This window comes from Excalfactoria chinensis, chromosome 2 (genome assembly GCF_039878825.1).
Source record: "Excalfactoria chinensis isolate bCotChi1 chromosome 2, bCotChi1.hap2, whole genome shotgun sequence".
NCBI lineage: Eukaryota > Metazoa > Chordata > Aves > Galliformes > Phasianidae > Excalfactoria > Excalfactoria chinensis.
This window is the reverse complement of record NC_092826.1, coordinates 110,184,181-110,207,922: the sequence shown is the minus strand read 5'-3', so window position 1 is coordinate 110,207,922 and position 23,742 is coordinate 110,184,181. Positions and strand designations below refer to the sequence as shown.

The 23,742-nt window shown below is 42.3% G+C and overlaps 1 protein-coding gene across 2 annotated transcripts in view; it reads right to left on the bottom strand.

The window, feature by feature from the left end:
- KAT2B (lysine acetyltransferase 2B) overlaps positions 1-19,363 on the bottom strand; it is a 41,510-nt gene extending 22,147 nt beyond the window's left edge. For both annotated transcript variants that reach the window (XM_072329482.1, XM_072329483.1), the window contains exons 1-6: positions 19,096-19,363; positions 11,105-11,231; positions 6,674-6,819; positions 6,057-6,146; positions 3,763-3,944; positions 1,051-1,242 (exon numbers count right to left, since the gene is read on the bottom strand). In XM_072329482.1, the coding sequence (XP_072185583.1) occupies positions 1,051-1,242; positions 3,763-3,944; positions 6,057-6,146; positions 6,674-6,819; positions 11,105-11,231; positions 19,096-19,329 (971 nt within the window). In that variant the 5' untranslated portion in view covers positions 19,330-19,363. The remainder of the gene's footprint in view (positions 1-1,050; positions 1,243-3,762; positions 3,945-6,056; positions 6,147-6,673; positions 6,820-11,104; positions 11,232-19,095) is intronic.
- Between the last annotated feature and the right edge of the window lie 4,379 nt (positions 19,364-23,742).

The following is a 23,742-nucleotide window of genomic DNA, read 5'->3' as shown; positions in this document are numbered from 1 at the left end:
GATATCATTTCTCATTCTTATCTGGGGGCTACTGATCATGCACACTGCTGGCAGCACACTCACAGCTGTGTTGCATGACAAGTCTCTAACAATATTTCTTTTGAACCACATCTACCTAGCTCTCCTTAGAGCAGGAAGACCCTCTTTGGAGGAGCAGGAGGGAGCCCAGCCCCAGCACAGGACTCCTGCTCCATGCTTTGAGCTGTAGTGCTCTGGCATATCTCACTGCATAACACCAGCAGTCAGAGACAAGTGCTTCAGACGAGGCAGCCTGTAGAAAATTTAAAACACTCAGCAAACAGAGCTTTTCTTCTCTTATTTTCCCAACTGCGGGGAACAATTAATGTTGTCCAAATTACTTTTCCACGTTGTGGAAATGTAGGGGTATATGTGTAGCTTCTCCCTGCACAAATCTGCTCCTTGTACCAATGTGGTGTTGAATCTTCCTTATACCTATCTTGGGGCTAGATCACAATCCTGTTCTCAGATATACCAAGCACTCTTGTAACAGTCTTCTCCAGAAACAGTTAGCACTCTTCAAAGTGTTAAAGGCCACTGTTAATAAAACTAGGGGCAAGAAAAACTATCTCTACCCAACCTTAGAAAGTCCATGTGGTTTTTCATTCCCTTGAAGATTAACCATCTCTAGCCCCAGACAATAATCTGCAAGTCCAACTCTCCTTCTGAAGCAGGTTCCCTACAATAAGTCATACAGGTAGGCATCCAGACAGGTCTTGAATATCACCGGAGTAGAAGACTCCACAACCTCTCTATGCAACCTGTTCCAGTGCTCCATTATCCTTACCATAAAGAAGTTCTACCACATGTTTGTATGGGACTTCATATATTCATTTAAGGCCATTGTTCTTTGTCCTATCACACACCACAGAGAAGAGCCTGGCCTTATCCAGTTGCCTCTCACTTCCCTTCACATATTTATAAACGCTAATCAGATCCCCTCCCAGTCCTCTTTTCCCCGGGTATTGACGTTTCCATGTCAAAGTCACATAAAAGTGGTTACCCTTGAATAATCGCTTTGTGACACCTTACTTTGGGAAATGGGTGAGAATTAGTGTCCGTTTCTCTTGAGGAAGCTTGTCTTTCTCTTGCCTGGCCTGTTCCAGCAGTTGCCTTCTCATTACAGTAAAAACGGAGCGAAGCAATGTCCTACCGAAAACTTGTGTGGTTTCATATCGAGGTAGACTATCACAGAATTGAGGGACATTGCAATAACAAAGCCACCTGTAAGTATGAAAAAAAGTCAGATAGTTATCACCATCTAACATATAAATTAATAACTGAAAGCATTAAAAGCACTATCTACATCATTTATAGTACAGCCGAGAGCTATATAATTGTATAAACCAGTTCCACATCAAGACTGGACAAAATCAAACAGCATTTCTATTGTCCAACTTTTTTCAGGGAACTATCAGCCAAGTCCTCTTAAGTCTCCATATATTCTTTGACTCCGTGCTACAGTTTCCACAAGGTGCTCTTGTGATAGATAATACTCACATATTGTGTAAAATTCAAGGATTATCTCAAGTCATTCATGAAGCCTCTTGCACCTTCTGACTCCAGTGACTTCGTCCTTGGCTTGGTCTATTTTTCCCCTCTTTAAACTTCTGCATTTCCTCACACATATACAAAAGAGGTGACACTTCTAACTAGCTCCACCAGAACCCAACTAGACTCCAATCCTGGTATTCCACCAGCTAGCTTCTTCGCATTAGCCATGCTATCCTTTACCAGTAATTCTCTGCATAAGAAGTCTTGTATGAAGAAGCAAATATTAAAATGTAGCATGTCATGTCACTGTTCTAGGCAAAGGCATTGCAGTATTGAAGAAGTAAATCAGGAGAACCTGGACCTTTTAGGTCAACAGGACTCCAATGTTTTAACATTGGAGAATAAGTGAACAGAGCCAATAGTTATCTATAGCTTTAACAGAATTAGATTACAACCATCACAAAAACTCCAACAATGAAAACTGGATATGTGGGCATAAACAGGCTATTCTGGCTTCTGTACTGCTTGTCTCATTCAGATCCAAAGTACGGCCTCACTCAAAACTCTTCTATCTCAATAAGACAGGGCAACTTTTCAAACATCAGAGCTGCAAAGTTGTTGTTCATTATAGTTGTTCACACACCTCTGCTTCATATTCATGGCTGATAAAGAACTCCTCTTACAGCACAAGAACACATGTAAAACTCTGATAAAGTTACACAGAAATCATTATGTTTCCAGTATGATCAGTGTCTGAGAATTCGCATGGTGCACCTTTGTTGTACAGGTGTTTCTCAGCACACATAGCAGTGGCTCTGGTGACAGGGCAGGGCCTAAACCCAGCGGAAGGGAGAAGCTCATACTGAGAAGTTAGAACTAGATGGAAAGAGGCCCTCATGTCTAAGGAAGCCTTAGGGACTGTGGACAGAAAGGTCTGAGAAACTGTAAGCTACAAAACGATTAACATCAAACAGATCCAGTGCTACCTATTGATTCTTAAAAACATACACCCCAGTTAACTTTGGCTATGACATCTTTATTAAAAACAGATATCAAACACAACCTGAAGAGCCCCATCAGTACCTCTTCCTTCATGTCAGGCAGCTATTTGAGGTAACAGGTCTGTACAGGGCCACATCTCCCATTGTTACAGGTATGATCTGGGCCATATTTGGGCAGACTACTGACTCACTCAAACCACCCATGACACCCTGCTACAGCATGCATGGCTACTTCATGTTGCAGTGCATGGAAAAATCTTGATGGGATGACTCTTCATGTCCAGGCTTTATGGTGGGTCAGGGACTAACAAAATCCCCCTCCAGTTTTGGGGAAGAGGTGTGACTTGGCGGAGGGACAGTGTACAGATCAGTGTTCTGCCTCACACAGTCACAGGACTTCTCATCTGAATGCACCATCGATAGTACATTATTTACACAGGTTTTTGCTCTTCTGCTTCAAGGAAATGGGAGTTTTTGAGGAGAAAGGACATCTGAAAATTGGAGAGAAGTCCATGCTCAACCTCAAACAGAAAGAAGCTGTCTTTGTCCATTCCTTGGAACAGTTGTGCTGACAGCACATTAACTGCTTACAGCACTGGTAGCTAACTGCTGCCTGCACTGACATGAGAACTTCTTGCCTGTTGTCTCTGTGCTAACTGGAAAAGGTACAGCACTGTTTGATGAATGATGAAAGTGAAACTGAAAGAGACTTGGCTTTTTACACTAGCTTTTCTTCCCCCAGTGACTAAGTCATTCTTCTGAATTCAGATGGAGTATTAAAAGGTCATACAGGAACTATAATTGTAAGTAACCCGATACCCCTTCACAATTTGGCAACCAAACACTTGAGAAATTATTTAAATTGTTCATATCTTCCATGATTTGGTTTCAAACCAGATGACCTGCAAAGTTTAATGCATATTTTTAAAGCTGAGTATGAACTTGTCTTAATTTTTAGTACATGAAATAAGGACCTTATATAAGCCTCTTATCATAACTGGACTGACAACTTTGCAAACACAAGAGTTGCAAAAGAGTTGTCATGTAAATATATATAATCCCTTTCTTTGGCTGATAAAGCACTCCTCTCACAACACAACAATGTGTGTAGAACTCCAATACAATTTCATTAAAGTCATCAGGTTTCTAATAAGCTCAGTGACAACAGGAATTCTCATGGCACACTTATGAAGAACAGGTTTTCTGTGTACATGTAAGCAAGATTTGAAACAAGCAAAAGTGCCATTACCTGGTATAATTCACTTTATACCCTGCAATATCATCATTGGGTGACCTTAGTCTTCTCTGAGAAGGTGTCTCCAGGTGCCAGTAGTTAATGCGGTTCAGAAACATTTTAGCCAGTTCCACTATTGTCTGCCTTTCCTTTGAAGGTAAGTGGCTAAACTTGTACTGCACAAAATTATTCACACCCTTGAAAGAGAAGAAAAATGTCTAATTATTTACCCAGAATTTTTGTAGGTGCGTTCTTGAACACTTATCACTTTATGTCTATTTACCCTAGACAAGGAAAAAGATATGGGAAAGAAAATAAGTACCAAAGACCAAGATCTCCTTGCTGAGTCACATGCCACAAGCTGATTCTTCTGTTCAGAGAATTAAGTGCATTCAAGTGTTTGTCTCTCTAGGACCCAAGTTAGTGGGAGAGAAGGAAGATTCTATAATTTTTGCTGCTTTTCAAATTAAAAAAAGAAAAAAGAAAAAAAGAAAATAATTTAAAAAAAAAAATCAGGGAACAGAGAAAGATGCACAGGGCTTTCCTCTGCATGTTCATATACGTACAACTTTGATGCTAACCATGCTGTATGATTTACACATTTTCTCTGTAAACGAAGTATGCATTCTTCATCACCTAAAGTAGTACAGTTGGTGCTGTGGGCTTTTATCTAATTATTATGCCTATGCAGCATTTTGTTTTTTCAAGAAGTGCCAGTATTTCACAAGTACAACACTTCAGTGCACTTTGTATGCACTGAATACAAAATAAAAAATAAAATAAAATAAAATAAAATAAAATAAAATAAAATAAAATAAAATAAAATAAAATAAAATAAAATAAAATAAAATAAAATAAAGAACCAAAGAAACTGGGGGTCAGCCTCTTTTCCCAGGTAACCAGTGATAGAACTAGAAGGAATGGACTCAAGTTGTGCCAGGGAAGATTCAGGTTGGACGTTAGGAAAAATTCATCCTCTGAAAGAGTGGTCAGGCACTGGAATGGACTGCCCAGGGAGGTGGTGGAATCACCAGTCCTGCAGGTGTTCAAGAAGAAGGTATCATAGTATCATAGTATCGTGCGAGTTGGAAGGGACCTTAGAGATCAAGGTAGATGTTGTACTGAGGGACATGGTTTAGTGAGAAACATTGGTGATGGATGGATGGTTGGACTGGATGGTCTTGGAGGTCTTTTCCAACCTTGGTGATTTTATCATTCTATAAATTATTGTGAATAGTTAAAATGCAAGACTGTAATTGCTAAAATACATCTATATTGAAAATCAGTTATAACACTGCTGCTTTGTGTAACTGAGTTGCTGAACCACTAAAACAGAAATGTGAAATTATTGGTCTATTTTGAGGGAAAATTATTTTAAAATAAGCTGTAAAAACAATTATCCTTTCATCTCTGTGCTTTAACTTCTTGAGCAGAATGAAGTGTATGAGGGAAAAAAACCCACTATATTACACAAAACCTTTTTATTAGCATATTTCAAGGAAAAGGAATGTATGGTTATTACATTTCCTTATTGCTTGTTTATACTAAAAGTGAAGGAAAACCTAAGGTAAAGTCTTCCCAGAAATTCAGCAATAAAGAAATTTTATTATACTAAATTATAAAATGCAATAGCTGTAAGGATAGACTTACTATACTAAATAGCCTTCACATTTAAAATATCTTGTTTAACAATAGAGAAGCCTTTCATCCAGTGGGAACAAATTCAGCTCCTGACTGAGTGAGGTATGTAAGCCTCTACATAGTGTCCCTGGAGTTAATGGGCCCACTTGTATGCCAAAAATGCACAGTCAGGAACTTGCTAAACCAAAATCTGAATTTGTCATATACTCTTTATCCACTGAGAATTATAAAAGCCTCGGCTATTCTTTCTTTGGGGCTGTTTTTTGTTGTGTGCCCTTTGAAAGAAAAGGCTATGATCTCACTGGACTGGATTGCAACACTTACACTGATTTATTGAAGACAAAAGTCATTTCAGTATTGGATTGCAAAACTTTGTCAGCACTTTTCGTCACACAAGACAGAGAAAGACTAGAACTGACACACAAAAAAAGTAGTATTTTAAGTTTCATTCTCTAAACCCACAAAAAGCCTGTCAGTTTCAGTAAAGCATAACATGAATGATGAGTGAAGTGAAATAATGCAACTATCATAGAAGAAGCTGCAGAAGTCTCCTACAGATTCAGTCATTGTATTAATAAATATACAGAAACATCTGTAAACTGCCTGAAATGCTGCATTTTGAAATTGGTTGTGTTTAAAAAAAACAACAAAAAAAGTTTTTTGTTTACCTGTTCAATGCTAGGCTTCTCAAATGGGGGACTTTCCAAAGATCCTTCAATAACAGGTTTTCCCATCTGTAAAATGCACTTCCTCAAAAGCTGTTAAAATATGTAAATTTAGGAAACTTAACAAATGTATGCAGGATCAGTGAAAGTCACTGGAATACAAAACACATTGCAAGCAGTGCTGAAAATCTCCTAGCTACATATTTGTTTTCTTAGTCATATACATTTATAGCTCCTTAACTTCACCATGAATTGCTTCATATCTTCTTTGAAACTCATACAAAAGGCTTCTAAGTACGCGTAGGCAGCTTAGTTAGCATTTATGTCAAGTGACTTTTCCCAGTTTGTGAGTGAAGACAAAAAGAACTGTGGGTGGAAGCAGTTTATAGATGGGAGTCAGGGTCAGCTCCTGAATCATCTGGATGACTTTTGGAATAAGATATGATACACTGCAAGCACTACCAATTCTAGTCCAGGGATAGCTGCTAAAGTAGAAGAAAAGCTGAAGAAAAGAAAATCTCTCACTGGATACAGTCAATACATGTATGAGAGGCATTTTGAGCAGTGGCTTACATGTGAGGGTGGAAAAACTGACAAGACCCTGCACAACTTCAGCTTACTTTGAACAGGTAGAAATAAACTTGCTTGGTGTCTGCATCTTCTTCTTTATGGACACAGGTGAACAGATACTCCACATCCAGTACAATCCCCAGCAGCCTATTCATTTCTTCTTCAGACACGTTCTCCAGGTGGGAAACATGAGCAGCTAAATGAAATAAAAATTAAAATATGTGAAAGCCTATTGACAGAATCCTTATCAAAAGAATTTCCCAAGATATCTCAAACTAAGACAACAAAGCCACATTTGCAGAGGTAAAGACCCTGCAATAACTATTTGAAAAGAGCCTCTTATCAGAGTCTAGTGAAATGCAAGCCATGCCAGAGCCCCGAGGAGGTAATTCCCACAGCACAAGGAATATGGCTGACTGGAATCACAGACAATATAAGCGCTGTCTGCCTGTATTAATATGCTGTAATATATAAATAATTACGTTCCTTCTTTTCTGAGAACTATGCTTTTGAGACAAAGTTCCTCGATTAAACTCACATAAATTAGGTTAACCAGGTGTTGACTGATACAAGTAGCACCCAGTTTTGTGAAAATTAAAAAACTCGTCTCCATAAATAGGCCTTTTATTTTAAACTGGACATTAATAGTTAAAATTCTTACCTTTCTAACATGTACATTTAGACATATTTTGTGCATGTTAAACTAATACAGCTTCTGTGGACTATACACACTCATTTGTTCATAAGCTTACAAAAAAAATATATATATATATATATGTATATATATATAATATAAAAATCATATATATTTATATATTTTTTATTAAATATATAAAATTATATATATATATAAACAACCATCTTTTAACATGTCATAATTTCTAGGTAAAAAGTTCCATGCTTGTGACTTTCAAAAAGCTTGAGGTTGGTACCTGTGAAGTGGTATATTCATGCAAAGCTAGTTGAAGCAACTGGCCTCAGGAAGTTAAAAGACAATTTGGAACAAAAAGTCAGTTCCCAGAAAAGAAGACATTTGCACTGAACAGCAACAACCTTAGCTGACCCCAGGCCAATGCGCATGATGTACGTATCCTTTTCTCAGAAAGGGCAAGGAAATAACTTTTAAAAGAAAATTAAAACCATTTAAAAGTTGAGCATTTTGATTTTTATGGTTTTTTTTGGTAACTTTTATTAATACATCTCTTATTGGACAATTATTATATTATCATCATATGTCAATGTGATCAGTACTAGAAAAAGGATTTCAGTGTAACTTGAAAATGAACATATTTATTGGCCACCAAGGAAATACCAAAGAAAGTTGTAGTTCAGCATGACAGCTGCCAAAACATTTAAATTCAACAAATTCATGCAGTTTCAAGTAAAAAGAACACCTTGGTTCAGAGCACGAAAAAGATGCCAGCATTCATTTCCACTTAAATGAACACTCGTAACAGAGCATCTTATCCTGAGCAAATAAGTAAGGCGGCCTTCAAAGGCTTTCTTTAAGGAAAAATATTCAGCAATCTAGGCAGAATAAAACTACTTCTTTTCTGTCTTTGAGTGAGATATGATAGTTTAATATTCCCAGCTGTCTGTTTTCATCCTGTAAAAGTAATAAGTTCAATTCTAGACAAGCACTGCATGAGAAACTGATAACTGTTCCCAAATTTCTGCAGCCAATAATAAACCTTTTATTAAAATAAAAGCTTTAACGCGCTGATATCAAATGCCGTGTTACTCTTAACTGGTGTTCAATACTCCCATTCATTTGCATTGCTCTATTGCTACCTCAGCTGCTGTTATGTTTGCCAGAAAAAAAAAAAAAAAAAATAGGAAAAAAGCACCACAACTATAGGTTGTTTCTGCAGCACACAGGAGAAGAAAGTAAACAGAAATAAGAAGGTCAATGCAATGATTTCAGTGATGTGAAGACCTGAAAAACACCAGGTTAAGAATATTGCTTGTGCAACTTCAGTAACAAAATATTTGATTGTATGAAATAGCAGTCAGAAAACAGGCTGAGGAGGAATATTTTCTGCAGTCTATCTTAAAACCTATGCTTATGTAAAAACACAAGTAATATACATAGGACAAGCAATCCAAGAAATACTCAAACACATTACATGAAGGTGCATAGCAGGAACTGTGGACAGAACTGGGAAGAGGGAAGCCTGAATGCGTACACAGTGTACTAACCAGCATATTATTCTTAGGACTTATAATGTTTACAACAGGAAAGTGCACTGTTAAATGAGAGAAACTAATTAAATTTAGAAGAGTCTTTGAGTACATAACACTTGGACTTGAGGCTGGTGGGCAGCAAATTCTCTTGGCACACAATTTGTACACCAGTTCAGTTTCATGCCAGCGACCCTGCATATTGCCCGCATAAAAGAAATATTCTGTAAAAATCCAGATGTAAGGCGAGCTGAGAGAGACTGAGCCAACGCCATTCCTGAAGAAAAGGAGATGAGAAGCAGAATTGTCGGTAGCAAACACTGACATACAAAATGTAAATGATGGTTGCACAGTCTAGGGAGGCAAAGAGCAACAGTTCAAAAGGCCAAGACTACAAGCAACAAGCAGAGTATTTTGATGTCATGACAGGTTTTAAGTCCTAAGACAAAAGTAGGACTGGTGTGAACAATGCAACAAAAGAAGCATTCTAAGCCATTTTAAATTTTGGTGCAAAAATACATACTGTAGGTAAGTAGACAGAAATAACCATAAGCTAAGTCACATACGGCACCAAAAACTGCACTGTTTTGAAAACTGAACTAACTCCTCAAATAAAGGGATGTCTTATGCAAGGCCGATGCCTAGATTAACCTTCTAAAGGATAGACAAAAAGGGGGGCAGTATGTCCCATACTTTAGATCAAGTATGGTTTTAACCAGCAGTGGAATTTATACATCTCTCCTTCAGCAGTACCCAGAGGGAAAAAAGAAATGCAACAGAGATGATAGTCTGATGCCTAAACACTTTGTGCTTGCACTCAGCCTAGTTTTAAAGGCATTCAGCAGTAACATTTAGAGAAGAAGAATATGAACATTATCTTGGAAAAGATCACGGAAAGACATATTATGTCTGAGGAAACAGACAGCAACTCATTTCAAATGATAAAATATTCTCATTAATTGACAGAAATAATAAATAAATAAATAAATACCTTTTCTAAAAAAAAAGCAATAAAGTTACAATGTGGTTTGTCCCAAAAGGAAGCTGTCACTCGTACCAGTTTTCCCTGTATCCCTAGTTAATGGGCGATTTAAGACTCCTCATAGACCAAAATCAGGCTCCAATTTAAAAAGCAGGGGTTTTTTTGTTTGTTTTTGTTTTGTTTTTTTTTCCTGAAGAAATAAAATAAAATAAAATAAAATAAAATAAAATAAAATAAAATAAAATAAAATAAAATAAAATAAAATAAAATAGCATCCACAAATTCCAGAAAAAAAGTTGGGAACCAACAGACACAACGTCTTATAATGTTTACAAAAAAATGAAAAGCCACTTCCATCAAAGGCCAGGAAAGAAAGGAACAGGTAACACAAGCTACTCTGTCTGCACAGCCAGGGGCAGCACAGAGAAGCAGTGTGATGAAAGGCTGAAATTGACACGTGAAGAAACCAAGCATTTTGTGACACCTTGTATTTGTTAATCTTTTTGGCAATAAAAGCAGGGATTTGGGATGCTCAGAAAGGAAACTGCTGAAAAGCCCAGAAATAGGTCAAATGTAATGATGGCATGAAAAGGGAAAAGAAAAGAAATGCTGTACACTCCCTGTCCTTCAACCTCCTCATTAAAAAAAGAAAAAGAAAAAAAAAAGTTCCCTTCAGAGTTCCGTGTTATTTAAATAAAATAAGTGAATAAATGATCCACTGTGAAGGCTTTAGATTTCCTTTTCCGTATGACACTGTCCTAAGTGATGGTCATGTCAAAAAAATTTAAAAGCAACTGCTTCTGTTCAATTAGTTCTGACTTCTGTGACAGCTCAATTTTTATCAAATATCTGCTAATGTATACTGAAAAAAGGGAATCAGCTTTTATTTTGGATATTTTAAATCAAAAAACTATGGTGATAAACTCTTTTTCTGGTCGTTGGTGCAATAAATAAATATTTTCATTTGCAGAAATAAAATATGTAGCTGAGGATTTTGTGCAGGTACTTCCAAAATATAGACAAATAAAACCCAAATAGCATGAGCTTAATGCATATCTTACATGAAGTACTGAAATTTCTATGGGTATCTTAATGGTGCTTTTGCATTTTAACAGCTTGAAATGCTTGGGTTGTTAGAAGTTGTACTTTAGCTCTATTTCTTTGAAAATCATTTGGGATAATTCTGACACATTTTAATTGAACAGACATTTACGTCCATCAGTTTCCAGGTCTTGGCACAGCATCTTAAATTTTGTCTTGCAAGAGTGCAGACTTGTGGGTACAAACATGTGGATTCCAGAAGAAAGATAAATCCTACCTAGTGTGTGGCTGCAGCTGCGGCACGGCTCAGTGAGGCTCACAACTGCCTGCTGCAGGTCTGCCCGAGGGGGAGTGGGAGGCGGGTTGGGGTTCTTCCAGCCATTGCATTTACATGATTCCTCAGCCTGAAAACAAAGGAAAAGAGTATCAACCAACAGAGTTTAAAAACACAACAACAAACCAATGAGAACAACAGCAAGAAAAAAAGAACTTGCTGAAACTGTCCTATTTTAGAAGCAACATGAAACAATATTATTATTTATAAGTTGTTTCTTTTTAATAAAACACAGTGCTAGGTTTTATATTCTAGATAAAATCAGAAATGAAATAGTACTCCAAATATAGAGATTGTCATGGTATATCATGTTGTGGAAGCTGTATAAATACACAAACTCTGGCCAATTCCTTTAAAGAAAGCCCTCATTCCAGGCTCTGTATAAAAGAAGCATTCAACCATTTACCAGTATATCAACACAAACAGATCATATCAGCAAATACAGATCCACCATGACAGTTTAATGACTTAGACACAAACAGGCTATCCAGCAGGCGATGTGTTTATCACTACCTTATCAACTGCACTGGCAGCAAGAAATAATGCAACTAAAAATAAGCACATAACAGGCCAAGCAGGGTTAACCAAACACTGAAATAAGCAAACAGCAACTGTGCTAGTCAAAAAAGCTGTCCAGGGCAAGGCTTGGCCACATCATCAACAAAGCAAATGCTGAAGACCTTGACCCTGGAACCACGAAAATCTTTGAGGGCTGCTCCAAAAGTAATGTCTCCTATTTTATTATGTTGGTATGTATCAGAGGCAGATGGTGGTGGTATGGAACCTTCCTGCCAATACGCCTTTACATTTTGTTGCCATGTGACAGATGGCAGCAGAGGGGCAGTCTGACAAAGTGGTGTCTGATATGGAATTGCAAAGGTGTTGAATTGAATACCTCCATGCAGAGAAAACGGAACCCACTGACCTGCACTGACACTTGCTGAGCAGTTATGGAGATCAGAGAGTGGATGTGAGCACAATGAGGCAGTGGATGGTGCATTTCAGTAGCGGTGACATCAACATGAAAGGCAAGCCAAGTTCTGAATGGCCACGCAGATTTTTTACGACGGGGGCATTCAGGCTCTTGTTCATCACTGGCAAAAACACATAGCTAATGGTGGTGACTATGTTGAAAAAGTTTATTGTAATTGAGAACTTGTTCTATTGAATACTGCTATTGTGGACTTTATAACTGCTGTAATTTACATAGAAATAAATAGAAGGCATTACTTTCAGAACAACCTATGCCGTTATGGTCACTAACTGAAACAACACCAAGGGCTTGCAGCTAACAGGGATGGACATGAAGCGGGGAGGTGAAGTCTTGGGTAATCACATTGCAAATCAGTCAGCTAAGTCCAAAGCAGTTCCAGTTATCTGAAGAGCAGCTTTACAGGAGGAGATTTTTTTCTGTACATCCAAAAGTTCTTAGTAATTTTGATAGTAAGGTTCTTCTAACAGCATTCATATTCCCATTTGAAGATCTAATCAGAAGAAAATAATGTTTTTCTACTATTCAGAGATATCTGTGCACTGGGCTGTAACAAGATCCTCATGAATTTGCAATGCCAAGAGCTCCGTGAGGAAAGTGTGCCAACTGCTGCGTGATATTAATGACTGAATCAACCTTAGTAGGAAAAATGGTGGTGTTAATACATTCAGCACTAACATGACATTTTTCAAAATGATTGTGAATACATTTAATAGAATCTATTTTAGGAACCTATTTCATTTCCCTATTATATTTCCAAATCTCATCTCACCTAAGGAGGTAGAACCCAAAAGAAGCAGAAAAGATTGTGGCTTGACAGCACCTAAACCTGACAGCTTTGTAGACCGGTGGTAAAACGTTCCCCCACTCCAATTTCAGTATTCAGAAACCTGAGCACTGGGACAACTGCTGCCTGTGTTCTGCTGAGCACCACGTGATATTTTTACCATTCCTACTGCACAGCTGTTTACCCAACCGGACAGCCAGCCTCAGGTTCTGATGGCATTCAGGCATGGTAGAAGGGAAGAGTGGTGCTTTCAGCACCAGGGTGACTCAGAAACACACCTGCAAGTGCCCAGCAAAGCCACTTCTACATATTCCCCTTGGAAAGGGGACCTGCTGCATTGCCTGGATCCAGTGGATCTCCCAGCATACTGCGTGTATGCAAATGGTACATTAAAAATATTGCATCAGGGAGATTTCAACATGAAACGTGGGGAAATCTGGGGAAAATAAAATTGCTTCTTTTTTTAAGTCTCAGCAAATGCAACCTGGAATGATTTACAGTGAATTTCACATTATTTTTCTATGAGTAATAGGATTGGCAAGGAAGTGAAGAAAGACTGATGCTATTTTGTGGTGGAAGCCATCTCTTGCAGTTTCTCAGGCGCTGAGTGACTTCTATTTTTGTTTGTTATCCAAACCTACAGGACCTATTAATGTTTGATGACCAGAAAGAGAGTACAGTGATTGAGTGGCACCTGAGAACCAAGGATTGCCCTGTTGTGAGGACTAGGAATTCAAGTGAGATGATTTGAAGTCACATTTTCATTTAGCACTTCAAGTTAGGCAAAAGGAAAGCCGAATAATCTATCCACATTTGCTTTGTGAAAGAGATAGAGTTGCCATGAGAGTTTTTTGCAGTTAAGACAAGAAGAGAAACTGTGAAGACTGTCAGAAAATGAGAATATTGCCAAAGAAAATTCAAGAGAGAGTTATAAGTTCCCAAGCAGACCAACAAACAAACAAACAAACAAGACTGAATATTAGTTTAGGGAAGCAAGATTCGATCCTTTCCATACAGACACTGAACAAATATTGAACTCTGTAAATTACTGATATATTACAATGCTCATTATTAAGTGCCTTACATCATACCGCAGTGAAAAATGATATGCACAAAAAAAACCCCACAAACCTTGGCACAAGCGTTTTGAGAAATTCTTTTCCAAGTGGAAGCAATTTTGCAGAAGCTCACCACACGATGTTTATGGTAAAGCCTAAAAATCTATAAACAGTGAGTAACTACACAAACTTTAGTGTCACACGATAATTAACAGCAAAGATGCAAACAAACAGATGTATGAATGGCGATAACAGCTCAGTTAAGCTGCCAAAAATAAATATCAACCCACGCACAGCAGAATAAAAACAGCGTGTTCAGTGGCAGATCTTTTTCAGCCCTCGGTAGCATTTCCTTGCCAGATACTTTGAAGCAGATGTTAATTTGTATTGTTTGAATTACTCCAGAGATCTTTCTCTAACAACTCAGGGTGTTGGTTGTTTCTTTTTTTTTCTTTTTATTTTTTTCCTTTATTCTCTCTGTAAAACACCAGAATCAGCATAAAAGTTCTGTTAACTAAGGGGGATCGTAGCCCAGAAGGGTCCTCTTTAAAACTAAGCCTTCATTGTAGATGTTGACAGTGCAAGTATTTTGCACTGAATATTCAATGTGCATTCCTCAGTGACTTCAATTGCAGAGTGGTTTCAAGTCTTCCACTGTATTCTGTTAACTCAGTCCTTACCCTGACTATCTTCAGCTTTTTAGTTTTGTTTTTTTTTCCTCTTTTTTTTTTTTCTTTTTTTTCTTCTTCTTTTTTTTTTTCAAATGTCACTCATCTGCTTTTCATTTGAAAATAATGTATGACTTCACCTCCACAAAAACTTCATTTAAGATCAAAAGAGTTGGAGGGTGGGAGGGGGGGAGCAGGGGAAGGAGGAAGGAAAAGAAGCATTTAAGCTGCACATTCAGTCCTCCGGTCTTGTTTTCTGGGACATCTGCAGAGCTCTGATAAAGGCACTGCAGAAAGATGGGCACTTCTGCTTACTGAGGCCTACAAAGTCACCTGCATCATCCTGCCAGGGCCCAAAGATGACCACAGCATCTTAATTGGCATTTTAAAATAAAACTGATTTCAGTATAACCAAAATACAGCAACCACACACTCCCCCCAAATCCAGTGCAGAAATTACATACATTTTGAACTGAAAAGTGGTGTATTTTCAATCAATTTTTTAGATTCCTTTCGTATTAGACATAATGGGAAAAACTGAATGGCGCAATAGCTCGAGGCCATGAAAACAGCACCTCTGGACAAATTAAAGTTACCATTTTCTTTAAAGAACCCAATATACCCATGTCAGCTCCAAAAGTCCAAAATGGATCTTGAAAGGTAATGTTAATGCCATTATTCAAAAGAAGTGCCTTTGGAAGTTACAGCATTGCACTCCCCTGTTAGGAATCTGTTATTATTTAATTATGATGGCTAAATGAGTGAGCACTGTTACAATACCTTATTGCCTAAAAAAATCTATCCTCTTTTGGAGTGGTGAAACAGGCACAGGAAGGCAAGCTTCAGTCTAACTTAACTACAAAGTGAAAGACTTTAGCAGCCTTAAAACTGAGTTTCACAGCAGCTGTTGCTCTAGGCTCTCTTCAGCTCCAAACCACGCAGCCTGCCCTGCCCAGTAACTGAAAAGCCAAGCTCACTCAGCACATTGCAGATACACAGCACTGTGGCTCTTGCTTCCAGCACGTACAATTGCTCCTGAAAAACTACTTTTCCTCCCAGCACAAAAGATGAGCAGAATAACCTAATGTAACAAGCTGCCTCCTACAACAATAATCTCAAATTGTTGCTGTAACAAAGAACACCACACAAACCACAACAAAAACCTGGATGAAAGTTAAATGCCTATTTTTCCTACTCTGGTGTACAGCACCCAGCAACCAGGCAGTCAGATGCTGCTCACAGATCTACTCCTATGCATCAGGAAGGCAGCCAACCTATTTGCCTTCAACAATACAAAGTAAACAGTTTGATGATCAGCTCTAAGCACAATTTTCCTCTGTAGATCAATCCAGGTATTTTATGTCACATTTTGTTCTGGTTTCTTTCACATACAGGATAAATGTAGGCTACCGTAGAAAGGTTTTTATTAAAAACAGGGATTCATTTCCCACATGGTGACGTTAATGGTAGATCTCGTGTTTGATTTAAATGAAGATGCTTTAAGTCAGACTGTGTTAGTCACAAAACATATTCATCTCACTACAAAAACGATCATAAGGAAGGTTTAGATTTTCTGTAGAGTCTCCTCAGTTTCTCCAGAAAACAACAGCTGCTTTACAGCACAGAGACCCAGATCACACTTCAAACTCTGCCACTCCTGGGGCCTTAACCAAATCTCCTCACAGCCTTGCTCATGATGTTTTGGTTATTTAAAGCACAGGGTCTTTATGGAGGTGTTATTCCCCGCTGCTTGTGCAAATGCCTTAAGTGATAAGGCTCTAATTACATTAACAAGCATCTAGGTATTACTGCAACATACACTGTGAGAAATAACCAATTGTACAGAAAATCTAGCTTACTAAAATAGTACCTATTTCAGCATATTTTTAAAGAAAAACTCCCAGTGGGACTGGAAAGAAAGTTGTGTTTTCACAAACCAATAGTGTGAAAAAATAAAAATAAAAAGACTTCCTCCTCCATCTTCATTAAACATATTGATGTGTGTAAGCAACACAGTGCTGCTTTTATGGAAAGTGCTGCAAACTCATGTGTCCAATGCTGAATTTCACACCGGACAAAACCAAAACGATGTATGCGGTCATTCATATGTATGTAGTTATAGTGACTGCCAAATGCAAAATGCTGCGCAAATACAGCTCTACTGTGTACTTCTAAAAGTCACGGAAACTCTGCCAACTCCTTACATATCTCTTATTGTTCAGAATGCACATTCTTCCCACACAAACTCTAGGGTTTAAAAGGCTGTTTTACACAGAAGGGTCTGTTCTTGCCCTTCTACCCCGAGCTTTTTATTTCACAGGAGAAAAGTCAAGCAGTGAAGCTCCATGGTGACCACTCTCCTGCCTCAATTCCTTAGCAGGAAAACAAAAACAAACCACTCAAACAAAAACAAGCAAACATGTATCTGCAGTCCCAGGACCGGGCAGCAGATCCCTAACCTCAGTTCTCACTCAGCTCAGCAGTACCTCCCACCCCTTTCTGCTTGCAGCCTTCTCTTCAGCATGGCACCTTTCCTCCCCCAACCCCAGGCATTCTCCCAACCACTGACATCTCTCCATCTTCTCACACTGCTGTTCACCCCAGCGAACTCACGGTCTTTGCCATTCCCTGCATCTTTGGGGTTAAGTTTGTAATACATTTTGTGTGCTGAAGTAGCAGCAGTGTGGGGTGAATTTTACTTAGCAAATGTTGTTAACACTAAGGAAACTGTCACACATTTTCTGCCCTCCAACTTATACAGCTCTACATAGATCTGCAGATCAACATGGCTGCTACCACAGAAACCTCATTCAGAGATAGGCTGTTTGAGCTTTCACACGCACACAGAGCAAGTGGAACAGGAGTTGCAACCCAGAGTAAGAAAAAGCTCAGTGTTCCCCTCTGTGCTGCTACAGCCTCTTGTAGGCCCAAGCAGTTTGGAGCCAGGTGTTCAGGAAGAAAAACATCACATCCTTCCACCCAGCTTCATCCTCTCCCTGCCCCACAGGAGAAAGCACTTGATGAGTTTACAAGGGTGTCTCATTGTTGATGTTCTGAGACCTGAAGGAATGTCTTCTGCCAGTACGTTCCTGAAGGAAAGTTAGGTAGCAGAGGCCAGGTTTGCATTGGAATCTGCATACAGAGTCACACTGAGTACTGTGCTGTGCCTGCTTACTGACAGGGGATGAGGATGAAGCCCAGGGTACTCCAGCCACACACCCAGGTCCACCAGACAGCACCAAGTGGGCCTCCCTGCAGGACCCTTGGGATAATACAGACACCCCTGCAGGGCACGAGTAGGTGAGTGGTCACTGCCACCAGCAGCCTGGGAGAGGTTTGGGAGTGCTGACAGCAGACCCTGCCCTCCCTGTGACACCCACCTCTCGGCTGGTGCACAGGGGCTGCTGAGGCACTGAGGAAGCAGAGTGCAGAGACACTGTTTCATCGCACTGGAAAGCTTCGAACCACGTTCCCACACCTTCCAAGAGAGCAGCAGGTTTCCAGGCCTAGCTGGTTTTAACTGAGTGACACAGTGTAACCTCACAGCATGCCATGGACTCAACCAGGCCAAAGCAAAGATGCTTACACATTCGTGAACTGCAGAGACACTGAGGCACGTGGCTTCCTGAGCTTGCCCTCAAATGACAGTATTGTGACATGGCTCCAGCAGACAGCAAGCTTTTCACATCACCAAGCAGGGCAGTTGGACCTGCACAGGGATGCTCCCGCACGTCAGTGGGCATTTAGCTGGGGTATTCACTTCGTGCCTTCTTGGAGGTCCCAGAGTAAGGGAACAGAAAGAACAGAAACACACTTTTCCAGCAAACGGCTCAATTATTTTCAGCACCGAGAGCATTGATGGAGTGTTTTGCATCAGTGCTGCCAACCCGAGCGTGTCAGCTCGCTGCGCATCCAGGAATCGCCCTGACAGCCCCGGCGCGGCCTGCGCTGAGCCCTGCACCGCACACACACCGAAGCCGCTACCGCTGTCACAGAGCCCCGGGGCAGCACAGCTCTAACCGCTCTCCGCACCCGCAGAGAACAGGCAGGTCGCGGCCCCCTCGCTTCCAGAAGCGGGCTGCAGGTGTAGGGACGGGCGTGTTACGGAGGACAGCGCAGGGCGGCAGCGACCAACGCAGGGCGGTGTAGGAGGCCGGGGCAGGGCGCGGCGGGGGGGCAGGGCCCCGCCGGGCGCTACGTGACGGCGGGGCCGCAACTTTCCCGAGGGCGGAGGCTGCACGCCGCTGTTCCCGGTCGGGAGGCTCCGGGGGCAGCGGGACCCGAGGCACTGCCGGACCCGCCGTTTCCGCGGGGAGCGCCGGGCTAACAGCCGCCCTACCTCCCGCCCGGCCCGGCACTGCCTTCCCCTCCTCCCCTCCCTCCGTCAATCCCCACCCTCCGTGGGCGGGTGGGCGCTCGCGGCCGGGTACCTTGCAGGCGGAGTAGACGCCCAGCTTCTCCAGCTTCTTGGCCCGCGGAGCTGCGCGCAGCTGAGCCTTCTTCCCGGCCGTGCGCGCCGAGCCAGGCCCCCCGGGGCTCTCGGCGGCGCTACGGGCCGGGACCCCGGTGGCGGCGGCAGCCACCCCTCCGGCTGCCGGGGAGCCCTGCTGAGGCCCGCCGCCTCCCACCGCACCGGCCGCGGCCCCGCCGCCCGCCTCCGCCATGCCCGCGGCGCGGCGGCAGCCGCCCGCCCGTCCGGCCGGCCGGCGCGGTGCGCCCGGCCCTAGACCCTCCCCTTCGCCGCGCCGCCGCCGCCGGCTGCTCCCCGGGGGGGGCGGGAGGAGGGCCCCGGCGCTCCGCGGGCGGCTCCTGTCCCGCCGGGCGGGGGGAGCCGGTGCCCGCCTCCCGCCGCTGAGAAGCGCGGAGCTGAGCGGTGGCGGGCGGCGGCCGCAGGCGCCGAGTATGGGCCCGACCCCCGGGGCTGAGGAGCCCGGCAAAGGGGCGGCATCGCCGCTTCACCAGCGGAGCCCCCGCACCGCCTTTGCCCCTCGTAGGACCACGGTTTGTTTGACTTCAGCGGTGCTTTTCCACGCTTTGCACTTTGCAGCTGCTTTTCAACGGGTTTGTAGGTGATTTCCAAGTCAGCCTATACACATCTGTCAGTTTATTTTAAGCGTAAAACTCAAAGATCCTCTGCTCCACTCCCTGCATGGTCCAGGAACGTCTCCTTTTGGTCCCGGACCAAGTGTTGACAGCGGGTCATCCTATGTCTATTGCCTTTTAATTGAAAGCAACAATTAAGCAAGTGATCCCGCAGCAGTAACTGCGCTGAGCGCGCAGGAGTCCCGTGGAAGTTACGCTCTGTCGCACGTATGCAAAATCGCGGTCGAGCCGTGAGAAACCGCAAATGGCACTTCCACAGCGGGGCACCACGGCTTAAAAGGTCGGGATTGAGACTGGGCTCTGGTGCGCGATCCGCAGCTCTTTGATGTGTCAACCTCAGGCTGCAATACCGAGAGGGAGGGGGATCCCGGTGCGTAACGTGCACTTGTAAAAAAGAAAAAGCAGCTCCGGATTTCTGCACCTGCCCCATTCCGTTCCCTGCCCGGCGGTAAGGCTGCCCCGGGAGGCTGCGACGGAGCCCGGCGCTGGCGCGGTCCTCCCGGCAGCTGTGATAGCGACCCGTAAGATGGCTGCTGCCATCCCCGCTGCTTTAAGACGGACTGTTAAGGTGGAGAAGCCGCTGCGCTCGGAGGCGAAGGGAAACGCAGCCCCTGGCTGAGCAGATCATTAACAGGAATAAAAAGAATAAACCTATTCGCTTCTGTTAAATCTGAGAATTCTTTGTTGTGGAAGTGGCCGAATCGCTTTTAAGAATGACAAACAGCCGCTGTATGGCAACAGCCATTGAAGAGCGATTTCCTCAGCCTCTCCGCTCGCGTTCTTTTATGTCGGCGACGTTTCCACTTCCACCCCCCCGGACTTGAATATGAAACTGTTACCGCGCAGTTTCACTTTCAGCTTTAACCCGCTTCGCAAACGTGACGACCGAGCAGATCTTCTGAAACAATAGTTGGCTCCGAGCGGCCGGGGGGGCCGCTGAGGGACACGGGCTGCTGGACTTGACGGGAGCTGCTGGAGCCGTTCCACAGTTAATAGCATTTATGTAACCCACTACCATTTGCACGCCCATATACAAATGAATTCCCCGTTTCAATTCTCAACACGCATTTACTATTTTTGTGATGGGCGATTCCACCAACACATGTTAGGCCCTTTATGTCTGCAGCTGCACAGGCAAGTGTTTGCAGGATCATTCCACAGGTGAATAAACTTACTCTTCTCGCTCTCTTCAAGGTTCTTAAAAGCCCAGTAAGTTTTTATTTCCACTGAAATAAAACATTTCAACGTGTGTTTGCGAGGGTCTATTGCAAAACCACGTTGCACAGCTGCATGCTGATTAGTATAAAGGCAAAACTCAGTATTCCTACAGTTCCTCCTTGAAGCCTCAAGAGCATATCTGCCTTACATATCTCTGCTTTTTACCCTCTGCTCGCCAGATAACCAGAGCACTAAGTCTACCAGAACAGTAAGTCTACCAGACTGTGGCTACGGATACAGTTACTATAGTAACATTTATAAACACCAATGTCACTACAAATGCAGCGTTGCCTGCTATCATGATGAAGCAACTTAAAAAGAAAACACACTTAAACTGAAGGTAGGTAAGTCCTCTTTATACATATATATATACACACACACACATAAAAAACTGTGACATCTATTATATCATTGTTTCCATCTGACTTGTGCTATTATGTTTTTTAAAACAAATCTAGCCCTAAGGATTTGCTTTAAACTGTGCCAGGGACAGTTAAAATTTCAGCAAGAACTGCCAAAGGTATGAAGAAAAGACCATTTGCTGGCTAGAAACACACGGAACAGCATTGGCTGACCCGCCTTGTAGTAGCTTCAGGAATAACAAGTCACACTACATTGGGAAAGCAGAAGAAATTGTGCCCTGACATATGACTGTACACACGCCATTCTCAGTTTCACATATTTGAGTTTTTCTACTGAATTCACAAGCAAGCGTGTCTTTATTTCCCATTTATAACATACACATCGCTCAATCTGAGCACCACAGAATGGCTGCAGTGCTTATTTTCAATCAGTAAGTATGTAATACGAAGATATTAACTTAGAAGCAAGCTCAAAGCATTGCCTTAAAAATCCTTGCTACACCTTTCAGTTTCCATCCTTTGAGGCATTACAGTGGGCTTGCTCAAGAGAAGCCAAGCTTGAAAGTAGCTCCTAGCAAGGAGCAGTGGCAGCCAGGTGAGCCCAGCTGCCTCCTGCTCAGCTTGTGAGCTCAGGTGGGCAGCCCTGTGACTCTTGGAGATCTGCTCATCTGCTCCACAGACAGCCAGGAGCTGGGTGATACCCACACCAGATCCCACACTCTTCTGGTTCCTTTCATCCTGCTGTTGCCCCAGGGAAGCTTCTCACAGCTGAGGCTCCCATCTCTCATCACATCCACAGTATGCTACCACTGCCTGGACTCACTGTGAACACCAGGCAAGCTTAAATGCAGAAGCATGCACACTACTCTAGCAAAGGAGATGGCTGTATTCTTAATGCCAGAACAGGAAAAAAATAATGAGAATAATGAAGCTTAGGGTGTGCCTTATGCCTGCTCATTACCTACCTGTCATCTGGAGCTTTTGGGGCTTACCTAGGCCACATAAGTGACTCAACTAATAATAGCCTGATATAGAGAAATCCAAGGAGCCTCCCTGCCCAGGGCCCAGCTCCATGAGCCCACCCACCCCAGCTCCCAGCCCAGGCAGAGCCCTGTGCCCAACCCACACCTCTCTCCCTCCCTCCCTTCTTGTTCACAATGGGACTCCTCCAGCTCTTCCACCTGCTTTATTCATAAATTCAATGCAAATGGAGAAAGGAGAACTCTTCCCCTTCCAGTGAATTTCTCAGAGTATATAAACTAATTGTGTTCTTCCATTAGCACATTCTTGGTGGGCGAAGCAGCCTCCTCTTGGCCACCAGGCATTTTGGGCTGCTATTGATATTTTACAAGTCACTAGAAGTAGTAACAGTGCAACAGTTTCATTCATCATAATGTCTCCAGCAGCTTGTCAACTTCCCGTGGTGCTTACTTGCAACTTTAATAATGCTGATTACAAAACTTACCAGTAGGCCTTTGTTAAAGAGAACATCACACCCCGATTACTCTTTATTTATTTATTTTTTCAAGGAAAAAAAAATAGAGAAAAAGAATGAAGAATATGTCAGTGCAACAGTTGTGTCTGTTTGTGTTGCTAAAACTTCTCACTAGAGCTGAAGCACTTTGCTGTTTTTATTCACTTCTTACCCAAGTGTACTCTTTGGGGCCACAGCCAGTTTTGAAAGACACAAATCAAGGCAAAGCAGGCAGCTGAGCTCACTTACTACAGTCTTTGTCCATGCAACATGAAGCACATGTGAACTAAATTCAGAAGCTGCTTGCTGATGTTCCTTAGTCATCTGTACAGCCCCACATTGTGTTGTTATGAGGTGGCAAGTTCTACCTTGCTTCATGCAGACACAGGATGTATCATCTATTTCTCCTTCACCTCTTCTTCCTTCTGCTTCCCTATTCTTTCTTTGTTTACTCCATCCTCTTAGCATCCTTTTCTCTGCTACTCTGCTTCTCTCCTGTGAGGCGGAAAACTTTGCAGTTTTCTGGGACTCATTTCCCAACCACCCCACACCAGGAGCAGGCCCACTGGCAGTGGTGATATCATCCATCCCTGATATCTTGACAGAGCCCCAACTGGCAGCAGGGCAGGAAAATCATGTGGCCTCACTCCTCCAAGCTGAACTCTTGAGGTCACACCAATCCAAACAGAGAAGCCACAAAGATGGCTTTTATATCTGTAAGATTATTGTTACAGTAGGCCTCTGGTGGGTAACAAACTGGCACCTCTGCCCCCACCACAACAAATCCAGCTACCACCACCAGGTGCAGGATACCTGTGGTAGAGGAAGTTTATTTAGCTCTCACTTCAAAGGCCTGCCTCTTGGTGAAGTGCTGCCTTTATCTGGGAGGACAGAGTCACAAAAGACAGTTCTAAAAGAAC